The 21,027-nt window shown below is 36.9% G+C and overlaps 1 protein-coding gene across 2 annotated transcripts in view; it reads left to right on the forward strand.

Annotated features, from left to right (window-relative positions):
- Nucleotides 1–21,027, forward strand: part of DENND1B (DENN domain containing 1B) — a 159,299-nt gene that overhangs the window by 76,887 nt on the left and 61,385 nt on the right. The window contains exons 8-11 of one of the 2 annotated variants that reach the window (XM_035537601.2): nucleotides 480–539; nucleotides 2,384–2,437; nucleotides 5,563–5,673; nucleotides 19,443–19,543. In XM_035537601.2, the coding sequence (XP_035393494.1) occupies nucleotides 480–539; nucleotides 2,384–2,437; nucleotides 5,563–5,673; nucleotides 19,443–19,543 (326 nt within the window). The remainder of the gene's footprint in view (nucleotides 1–479; nucleotides 540–2,383; nucleotides 2,438–5,562; nucleotides 5,674–19,442; nucleotides 19,544–21,027) is intronic. The other variant, XM_035537603.2, reaches the window with a different exon arrangement.

A 21,027-nucleotide genomic window follows, 5' to 3' on the forward strand; every position in this document is an offset into this window, starting at 1 on the left:
GATATGCAGGGTAAGGCTCATGGACACCGAAGTGGGGTTTAAATAGCAGACCACAATAGAAGTTATGATTACATGTATGTAATCATGCATGATTGCACCGGTATCCGGATACATGGTATTTCCCAGTAATTCTTGGTAAGGAGGACACCAAAATGACTTGGTCCAGTTGAGGACCATGTTCTCTTCTCACAGTGCATTCCAAGTAACAAATACTCCACAGCTGAGATTTGTAATGAAACCAGAGCTTAAATATCATTTGGTTCACTTTTATTTTACCCATGGAGGGCCAGGACAAGTGCTTTTTCTTTTGTTGGAAAAGCTAGCTAAGTCAAGTCTGAATTCAAATAGGGGAGAAATATAAAAAATAAAACATATTTTCAGCCAATATTTTAAACTTGGAAAGCATTAGAGTCAGCTTTGGTCTATTTGTTGAAAAGCTAAAAAGTCAATTGTTCAATCTTTCTCTCATGTTGCCTAAGAACCAAGAGATGATTTTTGCAAGTCAGCAAGTTTTGAAAAAACAGCCTTGTCTTGTATCGGTGAGTTTAAAAGGCACTATCTAAAACCTATTGCAATGAAAGAAATAATTACTTGCTATAGGGTATCTCTTTTGATTTCAGGCTTATTTATACTTGTCCTTTGGGAAATTTTGCTGTTGTCTATAGCCTAAAAAAGCAGTCTAATATTAACGTACCTATTCTGTTTAAATCAGCCTAATTTCAGAGCTAAGTACGTGTGTGTTGTAATCCTTTCATCAAAAAAACCCACAACCAAAATCAAACCCTTAAACTGATGAACAAAAATTGAATTTTCTAGTGTCCCTTTTTACAGAAAACTTTTTACAGGACAGCAACCGTTAATTTAGTATCTCTTCCAAAGTCATGCTTCCTAGGGGAGTTCACAAAGATGTGCAAGGACTCCATACCACGTTATTTTTGCTGCTTTATGACTCTTAATGACTGCAGTAATGCCTCTTTGCTTCTCATAGTTCTAACTTCCTTTTCTGTTTAAAGAGTGAAATATTACTACTTTGTTAATTATAAGTAATTGCTTTTGAAACTTATTAAATTCATTACTCAGAAAATTTTTTGTTAAATTTTCTGTGACCTTATTATGTATAGGAAATAATTTTCTGTTCTCACCATACTTATGAAGAATATAAGCATTGCATTAATCTGAATATTTTCCTATTCCTGATTAGAGAAAAAAGTCTTACATGTTTTTCCTCTGTTGAAGCAAAACAATATATTGGAATATTAATTGTGTAAATGCTATGATGTTTATGGGATGCCTTTTTTAAACCAGTGTTTTTATTTTTATTTATTTTTATTTTTTTAAACTCTTGCCAGAAGACCTAATCTATGGAGAAAGTTTTCTATTAAATGCATCAAGCTGGTTTAATAAGAGCCTCCTACACAGAGTTGATCGTATTAATAAATATTTTTTTTTGCTTGAACAAAAGACACAATATCTTACAGACTTTCTTAATGTTTTAGTGTATGTTTTTCAAGTTTGACTTGAAAATGGACTGTTTGTGTTATAAATCATCATATAGCAGTGCATAGCTTAAGGAAAACAGTTTAAGAAAAATGGAAAAAAAAAAACATTAAAAAGTAACAGAAGATAAAAATCCAATAATTATCACATTTGCTTAGTATGCACTTAAGATTTTTTGTCCTTCAAGATTTAGACTAATTATGCAAAAATGTCTTAAAATTACTGAACTAAATCCATGTTTGATAGCTACTAAGAGCACTGGATTAATGAGAATAATTTAAATTACATCTGTTTTCAGTTTATTTTATATTTACATTCTAAATGGCCTCAAACTAAGATTCTAAAATTACTAATGTTTTTCATAAATCATTGTGGAATGTCAAGCTGTCAGACCTTGGATTTCTGTTAGCACATTTTTGATTCAAAGATGTTTGGAAAGAGATAAGAACATATATTAAGTAATAATATTTCTATTCTAATTAACTTTCATGTAAATGATTTTTCCTTACCCATTCTAAATTTACATTTTGTCCATTAACATTTTTTTTTGTATTTGCAACTGTAAAATCAATGCTTAAGCTAATCAATGCTGTTCTCAGGCTTGAATTAACATTTAAAGCTGTTTTAATTTTAGCGTTATTTCAAAACTGCAGCACAGTGATTTGTTCATTTGGTTTGTCTGCTATGCTAACCCAGAGATTGTCATTTCATGTTCTGATCTGCTTAATTCTTTGTCTAGTAGTGGTAAGAATACTGTTGGAAAAATGGCTATTTGCTAAACAATGATGGGGTTGGAAATCCTAAATGCTGGAATGCTGGATTTTTAAAGAAATATTTTTTGTTTGCTGTGTACATAAATTATTAATTATTTTTCTCCATTGATTAGCACTCGTATTTCATTACTCCTGATATAACTGGATTGCCAACAATCCCTGAAAGCGTAAGTATGCAGTTTCTTTTTTAAATATTTAGGAGAAGTATAAATCTCATTCTGTGGGTAGGGCTGAACTCTGCTTTTATCAATAGGAGATTTTTTTTTTCTAGGACTGTTTTCAGAATATGATTAATGTATATTATTATAACCTTTAGCTAGTAAGGTTACTGTTGCATTCATTGTTAACCAATATTACAGCATTATACAGGGCATTTTAGCACACCACTATATCTGCCTTTTGTTCATAGTTACTCAGTTTGTTTGCAGTTATGAGGATTATATATGCAAAACATATTCTACTCGTGCAGCTAGTGTTGTTTGAATACCTGCCCTTTAAACGGTGCATTATTAAGCTGCAAATACAGTTATCAAGATATGCAGTTTATTTTTTTGTGTAAGAAGGCATTGTTTCAGGCTTTCTGAAAACATGCTGTACCTGCTCGCATTTGGGTGGTAACCGTGCACCAGTCAAGGGTATTATTGTTACTTTTTTAATGAAGACTTGCATTCTGTGGCTGATAAATCCTTGATGGTGCTGCCAGTAGACTGCAAATGCAAGATGTCAAACCCTGTCCTCTATGGTGTGTTTAGATAAAAGCTACTTAATTAGGTGTTATCCAACTTCCTGCTTTTCCAGTTTTGCATTGTCTGGAATTGAATATGGTTATCTAGATCTGCATTTTTACACTTTGACACGGTGGCTTCCTCCCGAAAGCTAAATGGTTCGGTAGCTGCGGTGGGGTCGCTGTGGTACAGCACCACACTGTCCCTGGGGTGCACGTGGGACAGGCAGGGAAGGGCAGCAGAGGAGCCACGTGAGGACAGGCTGGGAAAACCCAAACCCGAGAGGAGCATGAGCAGCGAGGAGGGTGCAGCTCAGGCCTGGGCCTGGGCTGAGTGGAGATGCGTGGCCTTTGTTGCAATCCAGACAACTACAGGAAGGTGCTGGATTGAGAAGATAGGACCCATAGTGCAGGGGCTCTTGGGGCAGGACAGGGATTCATTTTCGGCCGTTTATTTTCATTGATTTCACCCCATAGAGTGAATTCTTCTATTTGTAAAAAAATCTCATATTCAAACTCATTATTTGGTCTTCTACTAAAGCATAGCTTTGGGAATTAGGAGGTGTTTTATATGTTCATCTTGAAGAAAAAGGGGGAAGGTTTCACTTTGAGTCTCTGGCTGATTGAGGATCTTACAATGGTGTTGCTGTGGATTTACTCTGCTGATTCTGTGGGAGAAAGGAAAAGTAAATATCAAGATGCCTTCGTATACTTATTTTTTACTCTGCTTATGGAAGTCCCATCCTTCCAGAATGATCAAAATGGATTGATACTAGCGGAGGGTAGGACAAGTAGGCGGTTAAGAGATGTGGTAATTATAATAAATCAGTAGTAAAATGGCTTTTCCTTTTTCTTTGTTCTAAGTTTCACAAACTTCAGAAGCAGTAACTTTACAGCTCTAATGCAGAAATAACTGACTGTCTCCCAAAGCAACATTGGTCTGTACAAGATTGCAGACTTTTTACCACAACTTTTGCAACACAGAATCAGCATATCATTATCAACTAAAATGTTAAAAGGTGTCCTAGATAAGTTGGACTCAAATTATCATGGTGCATCGGCCGCTGACGATCGGTTAAAGGTAGCACTTGAAGGACCACAGTTTCTTTCTAAATGCTGTATTTGTAGCATTAAAGCTCTCGCTTTCATCTCTTCCAAAAGTTTATGCAGCATGGACCAAGAATAACTCCGTACTCCATGTCTTTGAATTAATAATCCATTTGTGAATTTATGTGAAACCGGTTCAGTCACTGGATCTTCTGTCATTTCTTTTCAATAACTTTTTCACTTAATATTGAAATGCATCCAGAAAGGAGGTCAACATTCTGATCATCACCCAGCCTTTCACTAAGGCTAGGTTTTCCCCCAGTCCATCTCTGTAAGGAGCCAGCACGGCAGCTGCTCAGCGGCAGCTCAGATCCACACCGCACTCCCTGACCGCGGAGGGCAGCGAGCCAGGGGTGCTGCAGGCCGCAGCCGCCTCCCGGCCCCATGGCGCAGGAGCGCTTGCGCTCCCCTTGGGCCTTTACCCCGCTTGTCGTGCCCACGCTGGTTTTTGGGGCTGTAATCCCTTGCTGCCCTGTGTCGACCCCACATCTGGTGCAGGCTGGCAGTGTGACTGTTCTTTGGGTTGGTCCTTGCAATCAGTGGGTCTCCTACATTAACATTCAGTGGTGTGTTGTTTCTGAGAGGAGGTGGGGAACTGTTCTGATTGCAGGTGTATGGTAAAGAATACGTGAAATTAGGTAGATAAACTAGATATATGCTTCCTATGTTGTGAGGTCTGTTGGTATATTTTCATACATGTTTTCCAACACGTACAAAAATTTGCTGTTTTTCTGGGCATTTTTTTTTTGCTGGTGGCTGTTTTGGCATTTTCAGAGTTTCAGAATTTATATGTTTGGCCATATGCCATGCAGAAATACTGTGAAGTTCAGCTTGAGCATAGAGATTTCCACCCTTTTACCCTCACTTCCCCCTTCTTCCCCCTCCTCTGTGTTGTTTGAACTGTGAATAAGAGGTGCTGGTGGCTTTGCTTTTCATTAAACCCCATAGAGGTAGACCCACTACATTCTAACAGGGCTTCTGGCTGTTGTTGCTGTTTTTTTTTTTTCCCTCCCAACAAGCTGGTTTGCTGTACTTGAAGTAGAATAAAATGTGTTGACTTCAGGAGAGCAGGCAAAAATATTATGGTTTTATTATCATAACTATGATAGAACAGTTATTGTTGTGGTGGGGGATCTCTTCCTGGGTTGAAGTAATGGTTATCTTAATAGCATATGTGGCTACTGATATACATTTCTTATTTCTTCAGATACAGAAATAATACAAATCTAAATTTAGAAGCATAATCAAATAAGCAAAATATAGTTTTCCATTGGTTTTAAAACTCAGTCAATTATTTTTAGAGCATATAAATTTTAATGCTAAGTCATATTTTATATATATATATATGTATTTTTAAACCTACTAATTCTACTAATTGGTCAAAATTTTTGAAGTAATATATGAATGTTCCTCTTAGCCAACACTGTTGCTATATTGTTAACATCTTATTTATTTAAACAGAGAAACCTTACTGAATATTTTGTTGCTGTGGATGTGAACAACATGCTGCAACTTTATGCCAGTATGTTGCACGAGAGAAGAATCATTATTACCTCTAGCAAACTAAGCACTGTAAGTACTTCACACATCTCCTTTTAAGTAGAATATATTGAACATTTCACAAAATGACCTACAGACCTTTGTGGTTTTAGATATGTTCCATGTGTACTTATAAGACAATATCTACATACTTCTCTGATATATGGTTTTAGTCTGGCTCTTGAAGTACAAAAGTCTGATTTATATAAGACCTACTCAGATACATTAAGTCAGGTTAATTATTTTTCTTATCAGGAGATGAGAGTTCTTTAACTCTCCTGAGTTCATTTCTGTGCCTTCTAACCTAAAAAGAATTCTTAAGGGCTATTATAAGATCTTTATTATTCACTTGTGGCTTATTCCATTGGAGCTACTTGAAAGAAATCAAGGGGGCATAATAATAGCTGCTATCCTAACCTGGTAATAGGTAGATTCATCTTTGATAGAGTGGTTTGGGAGTGCATACTGTAATAGCTCTGATTTGGAGCAGCTCTTCAGACTTATAATAGCGTACAACTCAAAATAGCTGCTGCTGCTTCTTTTTTTTTATTTTTTTATTTTTTATTAAAGGTTTGAGGGTACTGTCCACATTATTTTTTTTAATGCCTGCTTTAGGCTGCTTGATAAGAGCGTTGCATTTCATTTTGAAAGTATATCTAAATATTCAGGCATTATTCTGTTTTACTATTTGCAGAATCTTATGTGGCTTTAAAATACCCTGCGTTTTGAATATATTGCCAAGATTCACTTTGCATTACTATGAGACTGTCACTTTATAACCAACTTTTGTCATAGAGCATACTTGTACACAATCTTGTACAAACTTGTATGCAATAACCTGTTATGCTCAGTCGGTAAAAATACCTTAATTTACATTTTTCAAAAGTACCTCATAAAACATGTTGTTTAATACTGTTTCTGTGGTGGAAAGTCAATGTTCTGTTCCTGAACACGGCTCATTCTTCTACCAAATAGATGAACAGTTATTTTCAACACACAGGGACAAGGTTGGATATAGGATTAAAAACTAACATTTTCAAAAAATTGCAGGTGCTAATTTCCAGTATATATGTGTGGTGTGTGTGTATATAAGGAGTGAGAATTTTTGGACTACAGATAGTGGATAAAACCACTTTAAATTCTTTTGAGTTGTACAACTCCCCTCCCCTCCCCTCCCCTCCCCTCCCCCTCCCCCTCCCCCTCTAATTTTTTCCAAAACACTACAATGTTAGGTCCCTGAATCTGCAATCGCTGTTGTAGTGAGGGGATGCACAAGGCCAGTGCCTCATGATGTGGTGATTTGCAGAATATGGAACTAAGTAACCCTGTGATGCTTAGGGAATGAAGGAAACCTGGGGTCATATAAGCAGAGGCCAAATGATCAACTATAAAACCTAAAAAGCAGTGCGTGAATGAATATAATCAGTCTTCAAATTACTAGGCTATGATATATTTTATTAGGCACTAAAGATTTTATCTTATGAAATTTCCATATTTTTCTTTTTTCTGTGGAACTGTCTAGCGGAAAATTTGGGCTTTACAATACAATAATAGGACTACTCCAGTGGGCGAAGGCAATTTCAAGGGAAAGCCCTTAGTAGAAGTTCTGGCAATGTGGCAAAAGCATGGATTTTTTTTTTCCAGTTTGCCAGTTTGGGACACAGCTTGGTATTAAAAAAATGAAAGACAAAATACACCGTAAAAAACCTTCAACTGTAACGATGCCCCAGTCAAACCTCTTTTACTGCTCCAGTAGTGAGGAAATAGGAATTGCGTTGGCAGGTCTGTGCCTGTGGAAGATTGGTTCTGCAGGTGGGCATGCATCAGTCTGCCTCACAGGATTTGCAATCATACTCTCAGCCTACATTTGGATCCTCTTAAGACTTGTTTTTCTTAGGCTCAACATCTCAGCTGGTCTCTGTTGCTATGATATGACAAGAGGAGAGACAGTATTAGAATTACACTGGGCTGATGTAGACTACCTTATTTCCATGGTCAGATTCCAAACTATTTAGAAACAATTACAGATTAACAGATGTAATACAGTCTTTGTGAGAAACTTTCACTTCGGTAAAATTCAGCTGTTTATTCCAAATCTTTTCATGAAGTAATAGTCATCACTGAAAATAATTTATATTAATCTCCTGGATGAGGATAGGTAGTGATAACAGACTTCCATAGTATCATTTGGATGTCCTGAGAGATGTCACCAAGCTGTAAGTGTGAGTAGTAGAGTGCAGACCAAGTCTGAATAGAGAGAGCACATCAATTTCACTTCCTTCTGGTTATTTTTTTTAGTGTGCTAACATTACATAAGTTATAGTTAAATGAAATTACTGCTGTGTCATGTAGCATTTTTCCACATAGCGCTTGGTAAATTTTCCCTTACACCAGTGAGGTATGGTAAAACAAGAGTAGAGCTGGCTTGTCAGGAGCTTCCATGAGAACGTACTAAACTCTTTCATAAACGGAACAAGAACTATGCTAGGCTTGCCTCTTTACAGAACAATATAATTTAAAAAGCAAATTAAACACTTCTTAGTGAAGAATTCAATTGAATAGCCAAGAATGATTAAATATGTTTTTGGCATAAGATGATACTTCAAAATGTTGGAATGCTTAATATAATACAAAGAAGCGAATGGAATATATGTGAACATTGACATGTGCTAGCTTTATGCTGTTTTGCTATTGTGTGTACAAAACACAGCAGGCTGGTACTTTGTGTTGCAAGAGATGCAATTTAATATTTCTAAATTACAGCTTGATACTTAGAAAGATAATTATTTCAAAAACGGTGCTCTCAAGTACAAGTTTCTGTTAAGGGAGTTGTGCCTTATCTTTGGGGCTAACTGAATACCAAGTGTTTATGTTAGTTCATGAGGACTGGGCTGTGATGTCACCTTCCAGTTATCAGCTCTGTTTCGGTTCACTATCTCAGGGCAGTGACTGATAACAAAAAAAAAGAAAGAAAAAAGGCATAATTCAAGGCCTTGCTTAGTTTGTCCTCACTGTTCTTGAGGGAGTGGGGTGGGCAGGGAAGGGAAGAGTAGAAAACCATATTTAAGTCTGACGTCTCTGTCCTATGAATTTCATGCTTTCGTTATACTGAAGTATATCAGTGCAGGGAGAAAGTGGATGCTATATTTAAAAAGGTTTACTTCAGTGGAAAAAGAAACAGAAATAATTTACCATTTTCAGCTGTTGTACAGTGTTTTTAATTAAAACAAAAGATAATTATCAATTTATCTAGAGGTGCTCTGATTCAATTTTCAGCTTATGTTTTATTTCAGCCAAGCATGCATCTTCTCATATTTACAATCACAATGTATTCTTTACATCTTTCTTTAAACTGATTTTCTGTGTTTATTACCCCCTTTAAAAACTCCTTTGGTGGACATCTTTGTCTACTTGTCATACCAATTACTACAAAGATATAAGTGGAAACTTCCCACTGCTCCTTTCTGTCATAGCTTCTGGGTCATTATTTGTCCTAACTGTTGATTCTTTTATTAGCTTGACTTTCCAACCACTTTAATAATGTGATTATCACCAACCTCACAGCTTGCTTGAGGCTTAGAGTGAGATAGATTCAGCTAGCCTGAGGATTATGTTCTGTAAGATCTGTTTGTAGCAAAAATTACCATTTCTGCTTTTGAACAGTAAACTATAAAAGAGAAACAAATTATATGACTTTGGAATAAATGAAAGAATGAATGAAACAAAGGAATTAATTTATTCACAGAGGTGGCTGTTAGTTGTTTCATTTTAACTGTAAAAGGAAGACCTTTTGTAAATGTCATACTGTATATTCTTACACAGCACCCATCACAACATCTGCATGTATTCTTGTTAGTTGTATGGAGCTGTAAGAATTTCAGTACAAATAATTTTTTAATTCAATCTACGATCAATTATTAAAGTGCCGGGGAAGGCTTTTGCAGGAAGGCTGAACTACAGCATTGATTTTATGCATGCTGGAGGCAGGCCCTAGATGTTGAGGCCCCAAGTGCACCTGCTGTGGTAGTCTACCAGAACATCATACCATACTCTCATGTATTCAAAGCAAAGGAATAAATCATGATTTTACAACAGTGCATCAGTTGACTTATTGCTGTTTTGTGACCGGAGGTAGGAAGGATTGCTGTTTAAAGCCATGTCATCGGTTCTCAAGTCACTCAAGCATGAAAGCTTGTCATATGCCTCTGTAATTGTACCTCACCAGCCTTTCTCTAACTAGTCAGCTGGGGCTGCGCGTTTTGTCTCAAACACCCGGCTGGCCAGTGTCTGACAGGAGCTTTCTCGTCATCCTGTCAGTAGTATGTTAACTAGAATGTATCTTCTGCGGCCTGCAGTGGCAGGTGGAAAGGATGCTACACTTTAAAGCAAATGTCTAAACGTTATCTCCTTTTTGACCAATATTTGTTTTAGGTAATATGAGTCTGATGTGTTTGAGAGCACTGTGGCTGCAAAGTTCTGCTTTGTGCTGGCTGTAGGCTTCACTGGAGCTCCTTGTAAAAAGGAACATATATGTCAATAAAAGATACAGACTTTTTTTGTGTGTGTGGTGAAAGAGCACTGAAAAAAATTTGCCCACAACATACATTTGTGGAATTATTTTTACTGCTGCTTACATTGAAAGACAGCTTTCTGCAGTTCCACTTGGTTGCAATAGTTAGTTGGTCTGAACAGTAGCTGCATATTCCTTGCCTCTGTAGTCTTGTTGAGGTACTGTCACGCTATCTGTGGTCACCTGGGGACTGGGAGGTTGAGGAGGCTCCTTGGAGAATGTAATACAGCTGGACAGCTGTGAGGGAGGGCAAAACCCTCCTTATTCTGACACATTATCTTTGTGCATTGCTTTGCTCCTTCTGCATCTGACCTGAAATCCAAGATTCTTAAGTTTATTCCAAAATCCATATGTCCCAAGGCAGTAATATCGTCAATTGAAACAGAAAACAACTCTTGGGTTTGTCTATTTCTTGCACTTCATTTAAATCTCTCTGTTGTGCGTATGTTGCAGATTGCTGGATATACTTAGAAAATCAGCCAAGCAGTGCTTTGTGACCAGGCCAGATCGCTGCGTGGTTTTGGAGTGCAGTGTGTGTTAGTGTGAAGCCTGGAAAGACAGAAAGCTCTTTTGTATTTTTTTATTTGAGTTCAAAGCTGGCTATTTGCGGAGCTGTTTCTCTGGCGTAAGCTAAAAAGCCAAAACAGTGGAAAAATTGGCTCCATACAGGCCTTTCAGGTTGGGGAAAACAATGGTATTAGGTGCTGTCATATATCTTAGTGACAGCATCACGTTGCCTTGTGCTGGGGTTATATTCCCAGTTCTGATTGAACCAAACTATAGCTTCCATTTTTTTTGTTGTACACTGCAGTGTGGTTGCAATTTTATCTAAAAATGTATTTATGAAGTGTTTGATTCTTTTAAAATAATACTGTCCCAGTAATACAAAAATTATAAATTTGAAACTAATTATTATCTCAAATTCCTTTGAGGTAGTACATATCGGGCAGAAATATGCAAGACCTAAATGTAGTTCTTGGAAAACAAAAAATGGGTAGGAATGTGTCATTAACTTGCAAAGCAGCACAGTTATTCTGCTGATACTCGGAGAGCTCCCAGAAGCATTGTTAGAATTCATTTTGGAATAATAGGTCAATTAGATCATTTGAGTAGATGAAGAGTAGTGTCATTTAATTTTTAAAAGTTAGGTATGAGTAGTCTAAGACACCTTGACCAGAGGTAAGGTAAGGTAAGCTGGACAGGGTGCGTGCTGTGGGTGCAGCTGAGGTCCTGCTAGGACATAGGCCTGCAGTCTGCTTCTAGCAGCGAAGTGAAGGGAGCAGGTAAGGGAGGCATCAAAATTGAGCCAAGCTCAGGAACTGGAAAGCTCTCCCAGTCCAGAAGTTCAGAAAATCTGCAGATTGCTGTTGCCACCTGTGTGCAGAATTGTATCACTGGGTTTCCTTTAAATCAAAACAAATACTGTAGAAGGAAAGCATACAGACTGGCATACAGACTGATTTACACATTCATTTCAAAATAAAGTTTTTCGCTCGTTAGCACTTTCAAAAAATAGAACAAATCCAAGATGAAGATATGGGGCAAGAGTTGCTTCTTTTGATTCATGTAATCTTTGGCAATTCAGTAAAAACTGGCAAACCAAAATGCCACGTAGAGCTGGAGCAGGCCCTGCTGTGGGCATTAACCCTTCAAGAGAAGCCTTTTGTGGTTGGGCTGCATGGGAATGGGAAGTGAAAGGGTCTGCATGCTGTTATGGATGGCAAGAACAGTCTCAATCCCTTAAAAAACAAACAAACAAAAAACTGCAGAAGTCATTGTGGTTGTGTGAAGTGAAAGATGTGAAGATGAGTTACTGAAGAGTATTTGAGCGTAATACCAGCTGTCTGGTCTGGTGTACCATTATGGCAAGGTTTCTCCTTTTTCACTAACTGCTGCTTTATTCCCCCTCCTCCCCCGCAAATTCACCAATGGTGAGATGAATTATAACATAGTCAGTGGTTATCTCTACTCTTGCTTGCAGTAAATAAGTTGTCTGTCAGCTATTCGCAAGGAAGCTGTTCCCTGCTGCTTCTTAATTAGTGTATGGCAGAAGAACATACCATGGAGTTACTCCGGGGGAAGGAAACATGAATAAAAATTATTTTCCTGGAAACTTTCCTTTGAGAACCAAGAAACATTTGCAGAACTCCCTTATTTTACAGGAGGGTAGCTCTTCCTCCATGGAGACAGAGTCATGATAGAGGAGGAAAGACGGGGGGAGTTACAAGATGGTCAGAAAAAAAGAGACATAAAGATGTATAGGTTCGTGTTCTTCTGTCTGTGTGTTTTTGTGAGAGATGAGGAGATAAAGCAGCTAGGAAATAAATTAATGACCAAATAAGAACAAACAAATTGTCAGGAATATACAAGATGAAACGAAAGAATGAGGAAACTGAAATTATTCAACATGATGTAAATAAGCATAATTAGTTATGGGATAAATGAATATCAATAGGAGATATGTTAACCTAATCTGCAATGTGTTAGGAATAAAAGCTGACTTGACCAAGTTTCAGATGTTTCATTTTTAACCTAAAAAAAAATTACTAAAAACCTTTGTGAGATGATGAAATTGAGTAACTGAATTAAGTTAAGTGGCTTTTCTTATGCCAAACACACCTGCTTGGGTATATACATACCTCAGATAATCCATAAAAGCGCATGTAGGTCCTTAGTGTAGGCACAGGATGCCAGCAGTATTCGTCACCGAGTCCTCACCTGTCTACTACCACTTCAATTTTATTTTCTGTTCAGCTTCCATTATTGAGAAACATGTCATTCCTGGAGCCATAGGCAAGGAACAAACCGTGTCTGCGGTCTTTTCTTTTCCCTTCCAAACTAATGCACAAGAATGATGCCATAATGCTGCTTTGTGAATGAAGAATTGCAAGAAAAGAATGAAATTGATTGCATATGAAGTGCTGTCAAATTCATGAACAATGCTTTTCTTTCTCTTCCCTTTCCTTCCTCCAGAATAAGGATAAAAAGAAGTGAATTAATATTAAAACAAAACCAAAAACCAGGATACATGCAGTTTTTTAAATGAATGTTTCTTTTCCATATTTTGTTTTCACAATGGGTAAAGTTAAAATTTTCATCTGTGGGCTGGAAATACATTTCCCTTTACCTCTCTCCCTTATGTGATTAAGGAGCACTGGGGGCTTCATCTTGCCAACAGGAAGAAAATGCATTATGGCTCATTTAAGGTCTTCCCTTTTTTCTTCTTAGAGGTTATGGGGATGGCAGATGGGAAACTGTTAGCCAGGAGCTAAATTAAAAAAATGCATGAGAAATGCCTTTGGTTCTCATGGCTTGGATAGTATATTCTGGTCTCTTTTGTTGCTAATTTTTTTTTAAATCGGTGACTTCTGTCCTCTTTCCAAGGACAGCAGAATAGATGAAGCTGATGATTTAGTCCAACTATTTATTCTTTAAAGCTGGAAAGGGATTTATGCTCTGTTATAAAATGGCCAAAGCAAGGGCTCCCTTCCCACTATTAACATCCAGCAGTTTTCACCTACCTGTTCAAGAAATGGATGAGAAAATGAGTTTTAGCAGATGTTAAGTATCTGTTACAGGTTTGGGGCCTGATTTTATTCTTGACCAAACAAGAAGTTTGGAGTCCCCTGTGACAAAGCTGATAATCTTAGGAGTTGTAATAAGGTAGAGGAGAGGCTTCCTTTCAGCTCTATGACCATTCCTCTCTCAGTGGTTTCACAGTAATTCTCATACGCTGGGAGTACTGAGGTAGCAGCAGTAAGAGCTGGGCCAGGCTGATGGTAGCTACTGGAATAGGGATAGTGACCCTCTACAATTTATTGCTACAGGTACTGCTAAGTAGATGAGTTAATTAAACAGTATCTTCGGCATCTTTCAACATATGTGTGGTCAAGACAGTGGGAGGCAAGCAGTTCTTTAGCCCAATGGCTCTGTGAGGGAGGAGGGAAGGAGCATACCAGTACCCATTTCTGGACGTGGTGTTGACAGAGATTGACAGTGTTTGAGGGATTTTCAGGAAATGGTTTTATCACAGTAATTCTTCAGTTACTTACAGTAGATTTTGAAGGGCTGTATGGTATCACAGGTTAATTTTACTTTAGCGTTTTGTCTAACTTCTGTTGCCATTTTTGGCTTTCAGACAAGATTCTGCTAATCAGATTCTGTGTTTCTAGCTTTTGCATTGTGGCGTGTGCAAATCTTGTCACCTGTGCTCTGCTTCTCTTTCTACCTTTGGTTACAGAAACTGCTTCAAATAAAATGATTTTAATAGATAGAAAGTAAGCACCAAGCAAAAGAAAATATCTTAAGCAAGATACTGAATAATTGTTTTAATGTTACTCATTGAAATTTTTTAAATAATAGGTATCAAGTAAACATAATAAGTGAGTCTGCAGAAAATCTTTCTGTTCTGGACATGTTGTAGGGCTTTTAGCAAAAAAGAAAAAAGGACTACTCATTTTAAAATCTACAGCAGAAAGGTTCATTGCTAAATTGAATATTGAATATTGTGTGCAGCAGATACACGCATTAGAATTATTACAGCTACATGAGAGAGGAGAAGCTGCAGTCTCCATGTTTCCAGGAGCAGATAAACCTGCTTTAGTTCAAGGCTTGAACTAACTGTTCAGACTATTCCAGTTCAGCACAGTGTGGATTTGGAACAACAGTTGTTCCTGAGCGGCTGCTTACTGCCATAAGGTGGAAAGGAGCTCCTTGTGCATCGTTTCAGTCTTGCTGCAAGTTCATAGTAATCAATTTACTTTAACTCAGTAATGAATTTTGCAAACAGACTTTGTAATGTGTTCTTCTGCTGTTTGGAGAGACAGTATTATCTGCCGGCACATAGTTCTCACATGTTTTTTACAGGAGAGAAAGATAAAATTATTGTGCTGGAATCGCTGCAGAGCTCCGGATAAAACACCGCATGCTTTTCTTGCAGGGTGATGAAAGCTTATATGGTTATGCTGACTAGAGTGTCTTAGCAGAATAGATCAGAAACAAGCTGAAACTTTGTTGTACTCAATGTTAGTAAATTCATTAACTAGTAGAATGGGAAAGATTTTTGTGTGTGTGTGTCCTATCAAAAGGCAGGGTTTTAAAATTAAATTTGTATTTTTTATTAGAAGATGTGTTGAACACTAAGAAGTTTTGTTAAAAGTTGTTTCTAAGCTAGTTGAGATCCATTGGCTTGAGTTTATGTAATTTAAAGTCCTTTTGTTTCAGCCAATTTTTAAAAACCCCTTATTTCAACCAATTTTTAAAGCCTTATTTATATTAAATAAAAGTTTTAATCTAGAAGAAATTGTTTGAAATGAAGAAAAAGTCTAAAAAAGTGAAAAATATTGGAAATATTAAAAAATCTGTTCAATGTTGACAAATGGGTTTCAAGAGACAAAAGCTTTATTTAAAAATTGCCAGTCCATTTTATTATGGTTTAAAACACAACGTTGCTAGGTGTTTTCTTTCCAGTGCAGTGGACTGTAGAAGTATATCTCAAAATCAGTCGCTGCATACTCAAGCTGTGTAGTGAGCTATCAACTATGCAGTAACTAGCCCATGCAGAAACGTTCTGATGCATTCTTAAAAAATTAAGATTTTTTAACAAACCGCAGAGTTCAGCAGTGCTATGTTTCTGCATATACATAAAAATTTAGTAAACTGTATTGGAGAGGTGTTTTCACTTTGTATATACAAGCTTATCTGATCTCCAGTAGTAGCTGGCAAAATAGGTAAGGTGGTACACAGCCTTGAAAATGACCTTATTATTTAGGATAACAACTATTTGTCTTCAAAAAGAGATTTTTCTAATCTATGCCATTTCTCTTAAAAATGTGCTTAAAGGTGGATTGTCAACACACAGGCTCCAGACAAATGCCTTTTTCTCTAAGTAGCATAAAGATCTCACCAGTCATACTTCTCACCACTTGGTCGAGCAACAGATGCTCATTTCTGCACCTTGGAGCTTGTGCTGCGCTGTCTTCCTTTCCCTCTCCTCCTCCAGCTTCCCGCAGGGTGCCTGCTCATGCTCTTGCTGGCTCTGCTCCCAAGTGCAGCTGCTGTTAGACATCCCCTCCCCAAATCTGGTGGTCGCCTTTATAGACCCCTGAGGGCCCATGCAAGCAGTCGGGCTCTACCTGCTCCTGCGTGCTTTTCAGTTCACTTAAACTGGCTACTTAGGACTTGCAGCATTATTCAGAGATTTTTAGTATTCCCCATTTTCTTCTATTTATAAATGCAAGTATGACAATTAAAAAGTACGTTATTTAAATAGCTAATGCCTTTGAGAAATGCAGCCACTGTTGAAACACTAAAAAACACAAAAAGAAGATTTACCAGAAAGTGTGAAATATTTTTATACGAAATCTACAATTATCATATGAGTATTTGCTTAAAGACAGAGTTGGCATGGTATTAAAAATGTCACACAGTTTGAAGAGTAGCAGTATTCATTAGCTGCTTGTGTTACAAGCTGTATACACCAGGAAACTATAAAACATATTAATGTCAAATTAAAATGTTTGGAAACCTACCACAGTAGTGTAGATGGAAATATTTGATGATTAAGTAATCAAATCTTTACCTTTCCTGCTAGAAATGCTAAGATTTAATACTTTTTTTTTTTAATGTTAAATAAATGCCAATCCGAATGCCATACCAAAATACAGATTCTAAAACAACAGTTAAGAAAACTTCAAATGTTTTTAATGGAATTATCTGCTTCCTCTGTTGAAGCGAGAGCTAAAATATAACGTGGACATATGCATAAGAGAGAAAAATATTTCTTTATGCAAAAAGTATTGTCATGTTAATTCATAATTTATGAATGCCTATTAAGAGGAGGAGGAGGATATATACATTGAGGGATCTCCCATATAACTCTGTGCTCAGCTTTATGGCAGTCTGTGATTGAAATACATGCTAATTTTTGTATTGGTGTGGTTTGAAATTTATATACTATAAAGAGCAGTATGTGGATGCACTAATTTTGCGGAATGGATATGGAATTACAAAAAGACCAAAAACCATAATATTGAGCTTGATTTGTGCTATCAGTTGTAAGAGCTAAACTACAGAGAGAGAGGATATGGAAATAAAACTCATAAATCCCACTATGTAGAAGAGGGGTAAGTGTTCATTTATTTCATCCCCCAAATCAATTAATTCTTAGTAACGAAACACTAACTATTAAAATAGCCTTTTTTTGTTAAGTCTAAACTGAGAGTAATTGCAGCTGTTTGACGTAAAGCTAGGAAACAAAATGTTAAGCTGAAATGAGCAGTTTAAGTACGGAATTATGATATCCTTGGCTTTTTGTAGCAGAGCTGTCAGGCTCGGGCAGCGTGCTGGTCAATAGTGACATTCTGCGTGTCAGTGAGCAGCCTCTCCTGATGCCTTAACCTGCAGTTCACACATTGCTGAAGCTCCAACTGTCGAACATTCAGGTCCCCTGGTACTACTGCAGCTTCCAGGCTCTCCTGACTGGCTCATGTTTCATTCTTTGGCAATTTGCCCTAATGATATCCCTCAGGAGCTTTCAGACCCTCTTTTCCATATTTAATCGTGTTATATTAATCTGAGTGCTGAGCAAACTATGCCGCACAAATTGTAATTGTCTGTGATTTTTGTTGTGGTGCTCTTATAATTATTTTTTTCCTTTTTAGTGTAAAAATATATATATATGAAATTACAGCATAATTTTTATTTACAAGGCAGCCTGGGTGTGAAAGCTTTAACTGCTGATCTGTTCCACCAACAGGGATTTTTTTTTTCTGTAAAATCCATAATATTTTAGCACTTGCTGTATGGATAGGATTTACATTTTATTTTTAGCTCTTCATTTTGCTGCAATAAAAGTACACGTCCAATAAAGAGCGGTAATAATCAAGTTAACCTCAGATAGTAATTTAGTTGTGATATAAAGCATTAGGACAGACTTGTCTTCTTCCATAAGTTTGGAGTCTTCTGCATGGGGCATTCCCTATGTGTGTATTGCTATTCTCAGACTTCATTAGGTGACGGTGGTAAGTAAAGCAGAAGGACAATATAGCATCAATAGCACAAATTGTTCCCTGGTTATAACCTATTGTGCCCTGAAGAGATTGTGTTAAGCCTTCTGGTTGGGTTTCTTAAATGCTGTTCTGAGCACACTTCTCTTCCCAATAGGTCTAAGTGGTGGTGTTTTTTTTTTTTTTTTGTGGTGGTGTGTTTTATTTGCTTGTTTTTTATTTGTTATTTATTTTTGCGAGGTTTCTAGTGTTTTATGTGCTGGATATAGGCTATCTCATTTTGAACACGGGTCTTGATATTTTCTCATTCCATGGACTCTGTGGCTGCTTAGTAACATAAACAAAATTGAGCGACTTCTAGCAGTAACATAGTGTTTGAGAGATCAAATCTGAATTCTCTATGTATTGCAAACTATTTTGTTCGCTCAAGAAGTGAACAAGAGCTAGTTACTAATCAGTTCCGTAGTAGTGCTTTTTCATTTTGTGTTATTATTTATTTATTTGAAAACAAACTAGCCATGTCCACATGTCCATTTTAAGTGGCGAGCAGATTATAACACTTTTTTTCTTGGTTAAGGAGTCTTCATTTTCTGGTGATGTTAGTGCCAGAGTTGCCAGTTTCTGTTTTGGGGAACTTAGAAGAGGGGATGGGCAATTTTGGAAACTTCTAATAAAGTTGTTTTGCTGTCACAGGGAATATTCACTTTAGATTTTTTTTTTAAAGGTGGTTTGGAAATAAAGATAGTGACAGAAATAGAATTTAATCCTACTCCTGAGTTGAGTGCACTTGTGCGACTTCGTGCAAGACCAAATCAATTCCATTCGTTCCGAACAGTGGAAATGTGGGTCCCTTCCCCTGCCCTTCCTGCTCAGCAGAGCTGGTGCTGCAGGGGCACACTCAAGGTCTGCGTGTTTGTGACAATACCTGGGCTTGTTGGCCGTGATAAATATCAACAAGTGCATGCTTATTTTCTTCTTCGGAAGAGCTGAGCAGGGCTGACTTTTAATTGACTTGTCCGTCTGACTTTTTGCAGACGTTGTACTTGTATGCATATATCATTTTTTTTCATAGATGCATTTAAGTAATTAAAAGTAATTCAAATGCTATAGTAGGCAGTTTGGGGATGTTAAGGTTCTTACATGTCTAAAAGTTAATTTAAGATTTTGTATTTTTATTTTTCATATTACTTTTGTTGCCAATTCCGTGTGTGCATTTTTGTTTTTAGTTAACTGCTTGTGTTCATGCGTCAGCTGCATTGTTGTATCCAATGTATTGGCAACACATTTACATCCCAGTGCTTCCTCCACATCTTCTGGACTACTGCTGGTAAGATAACTAACCTGTTATCCTCACTTCTGAGATTTGTACCTGTCTTATAGTTCTAAGTAACTCACGAAAACAGAAGCTACCGATCTGACTGAATGTGCAGGATCCGGTTTATGAAAGCACTTAAGTCAATGCTTAAATGATTACGTGAACATAGGTATTTCAGCATGCCTTTATATTGTTTTTGAATTGGTACCTTGAATTACAGTGCTGATTACTATCAACAGAGCATTTAGAATCCTGTTTATACTAACTGGTCATGTTTTATTGCCATGTTCAGTAATTTAAATGCAAGTGTCTTACAGTTTTCATTTATTTGATGTTTACTTTAAATTGAGGTAGATGATTCTGGTACAAGCATTCAGAAAATCAAATTGTTTAAAATCTCCTTTTGGTAATTCCAATTTTTTTTTATTGTAAGAACTCTTCTCTCAAATACTTCTCCTGATGTGTTGCTGTTCACATGACGGGCTTAATGTTTTTGGTAAATTTTTAAATTGGAAAAGAAATTGTCACTTTTTGAGTCACTTCTGGTCCTTCAAGGAATGCTGTTTCCTTTGTGATGGTCGTTACGTGTTATACCAGGCTAGTTTGAGGAAATTTTCTGTTCCAAATGCCTGGGTTTTAAGATTTCAAGCTAAGAAAAGATTTACTTTCTTCTGCTCATAATAGTGCCAGAGATACCAAATTAGCTTCCGTTAAGGAACTAATACAGGAGTACCTGTCCCTGGAGGCTTTCTCTTCAAATAGACCCTATGGATCTGTGATGGAAAAATGAACCATTTAAAACATTTTTACAGATCAAGACTTATTATATATAGTATATATGTAATAGATGTCGTATGTCTTCATCTAGGATAGTTCCTATGCTTCATCTGTATATTATTTATTGTCTTCAAAAATACCCCTTCTCCCTTTGCTTTCAACAGTAGCGAAGCCTTTCATCTTTAATGATAGTTTTCTTCTGGAGAAACTCTGTCCTACTTGTTTTTCCTCCTAGCTTTGATAAAATGCACCAAGATGGGGATATAGCTTGGATATATTTGTTTAGTTTTCGTATTACTTGAAGTTACTGCCAGAAGCTTTTTATTTTCTTTAGTATCACCCATAAATGCGGTTCTCAGAAGGTAGATCAACACCTTTATTCAAGCTGTACCCTGCAGAGTGCATTCTGAATACTAGAAGATTTTTTTATTTCCCCTCCTAAGCACACATAATGTTTTCAGAAATAATAATGTTAGATGCTGTACACAGCTCCTTCTGATGATGATAATACTTGAGATTCTAGGTCATTATGGCATGACCTGAGAATATTCTTTACTCATTAAAAAGAAGCATGGAGTTTCTTAAACTTGTGAAACTCATTTATATCCCTTTTTCTCTTCCACTGTATTACAATAGAAGGGGGAAGAAAGTTTCCTTTATTTAGAGATGTTCAAATGGAGACATAAAAGTTCACAAAAGGAAATGCACAATTAATGAAT

Source organism: Cygnus atratus, chromosome 8 (assembly GCF_013377495.2).
Source record: "Cygnus atratus isolate AKBS03 ecotype Queensland, Australia chromosome 8, CAtr_DNAZoo_HiC_assembly, whole genome shotgun sequence".
Lineage (NCBI taxonomy): Eukaryota > Metazoa > Chordata > Aves > Anseriformes > Anatidae > Cygnus > Cygnus atratus.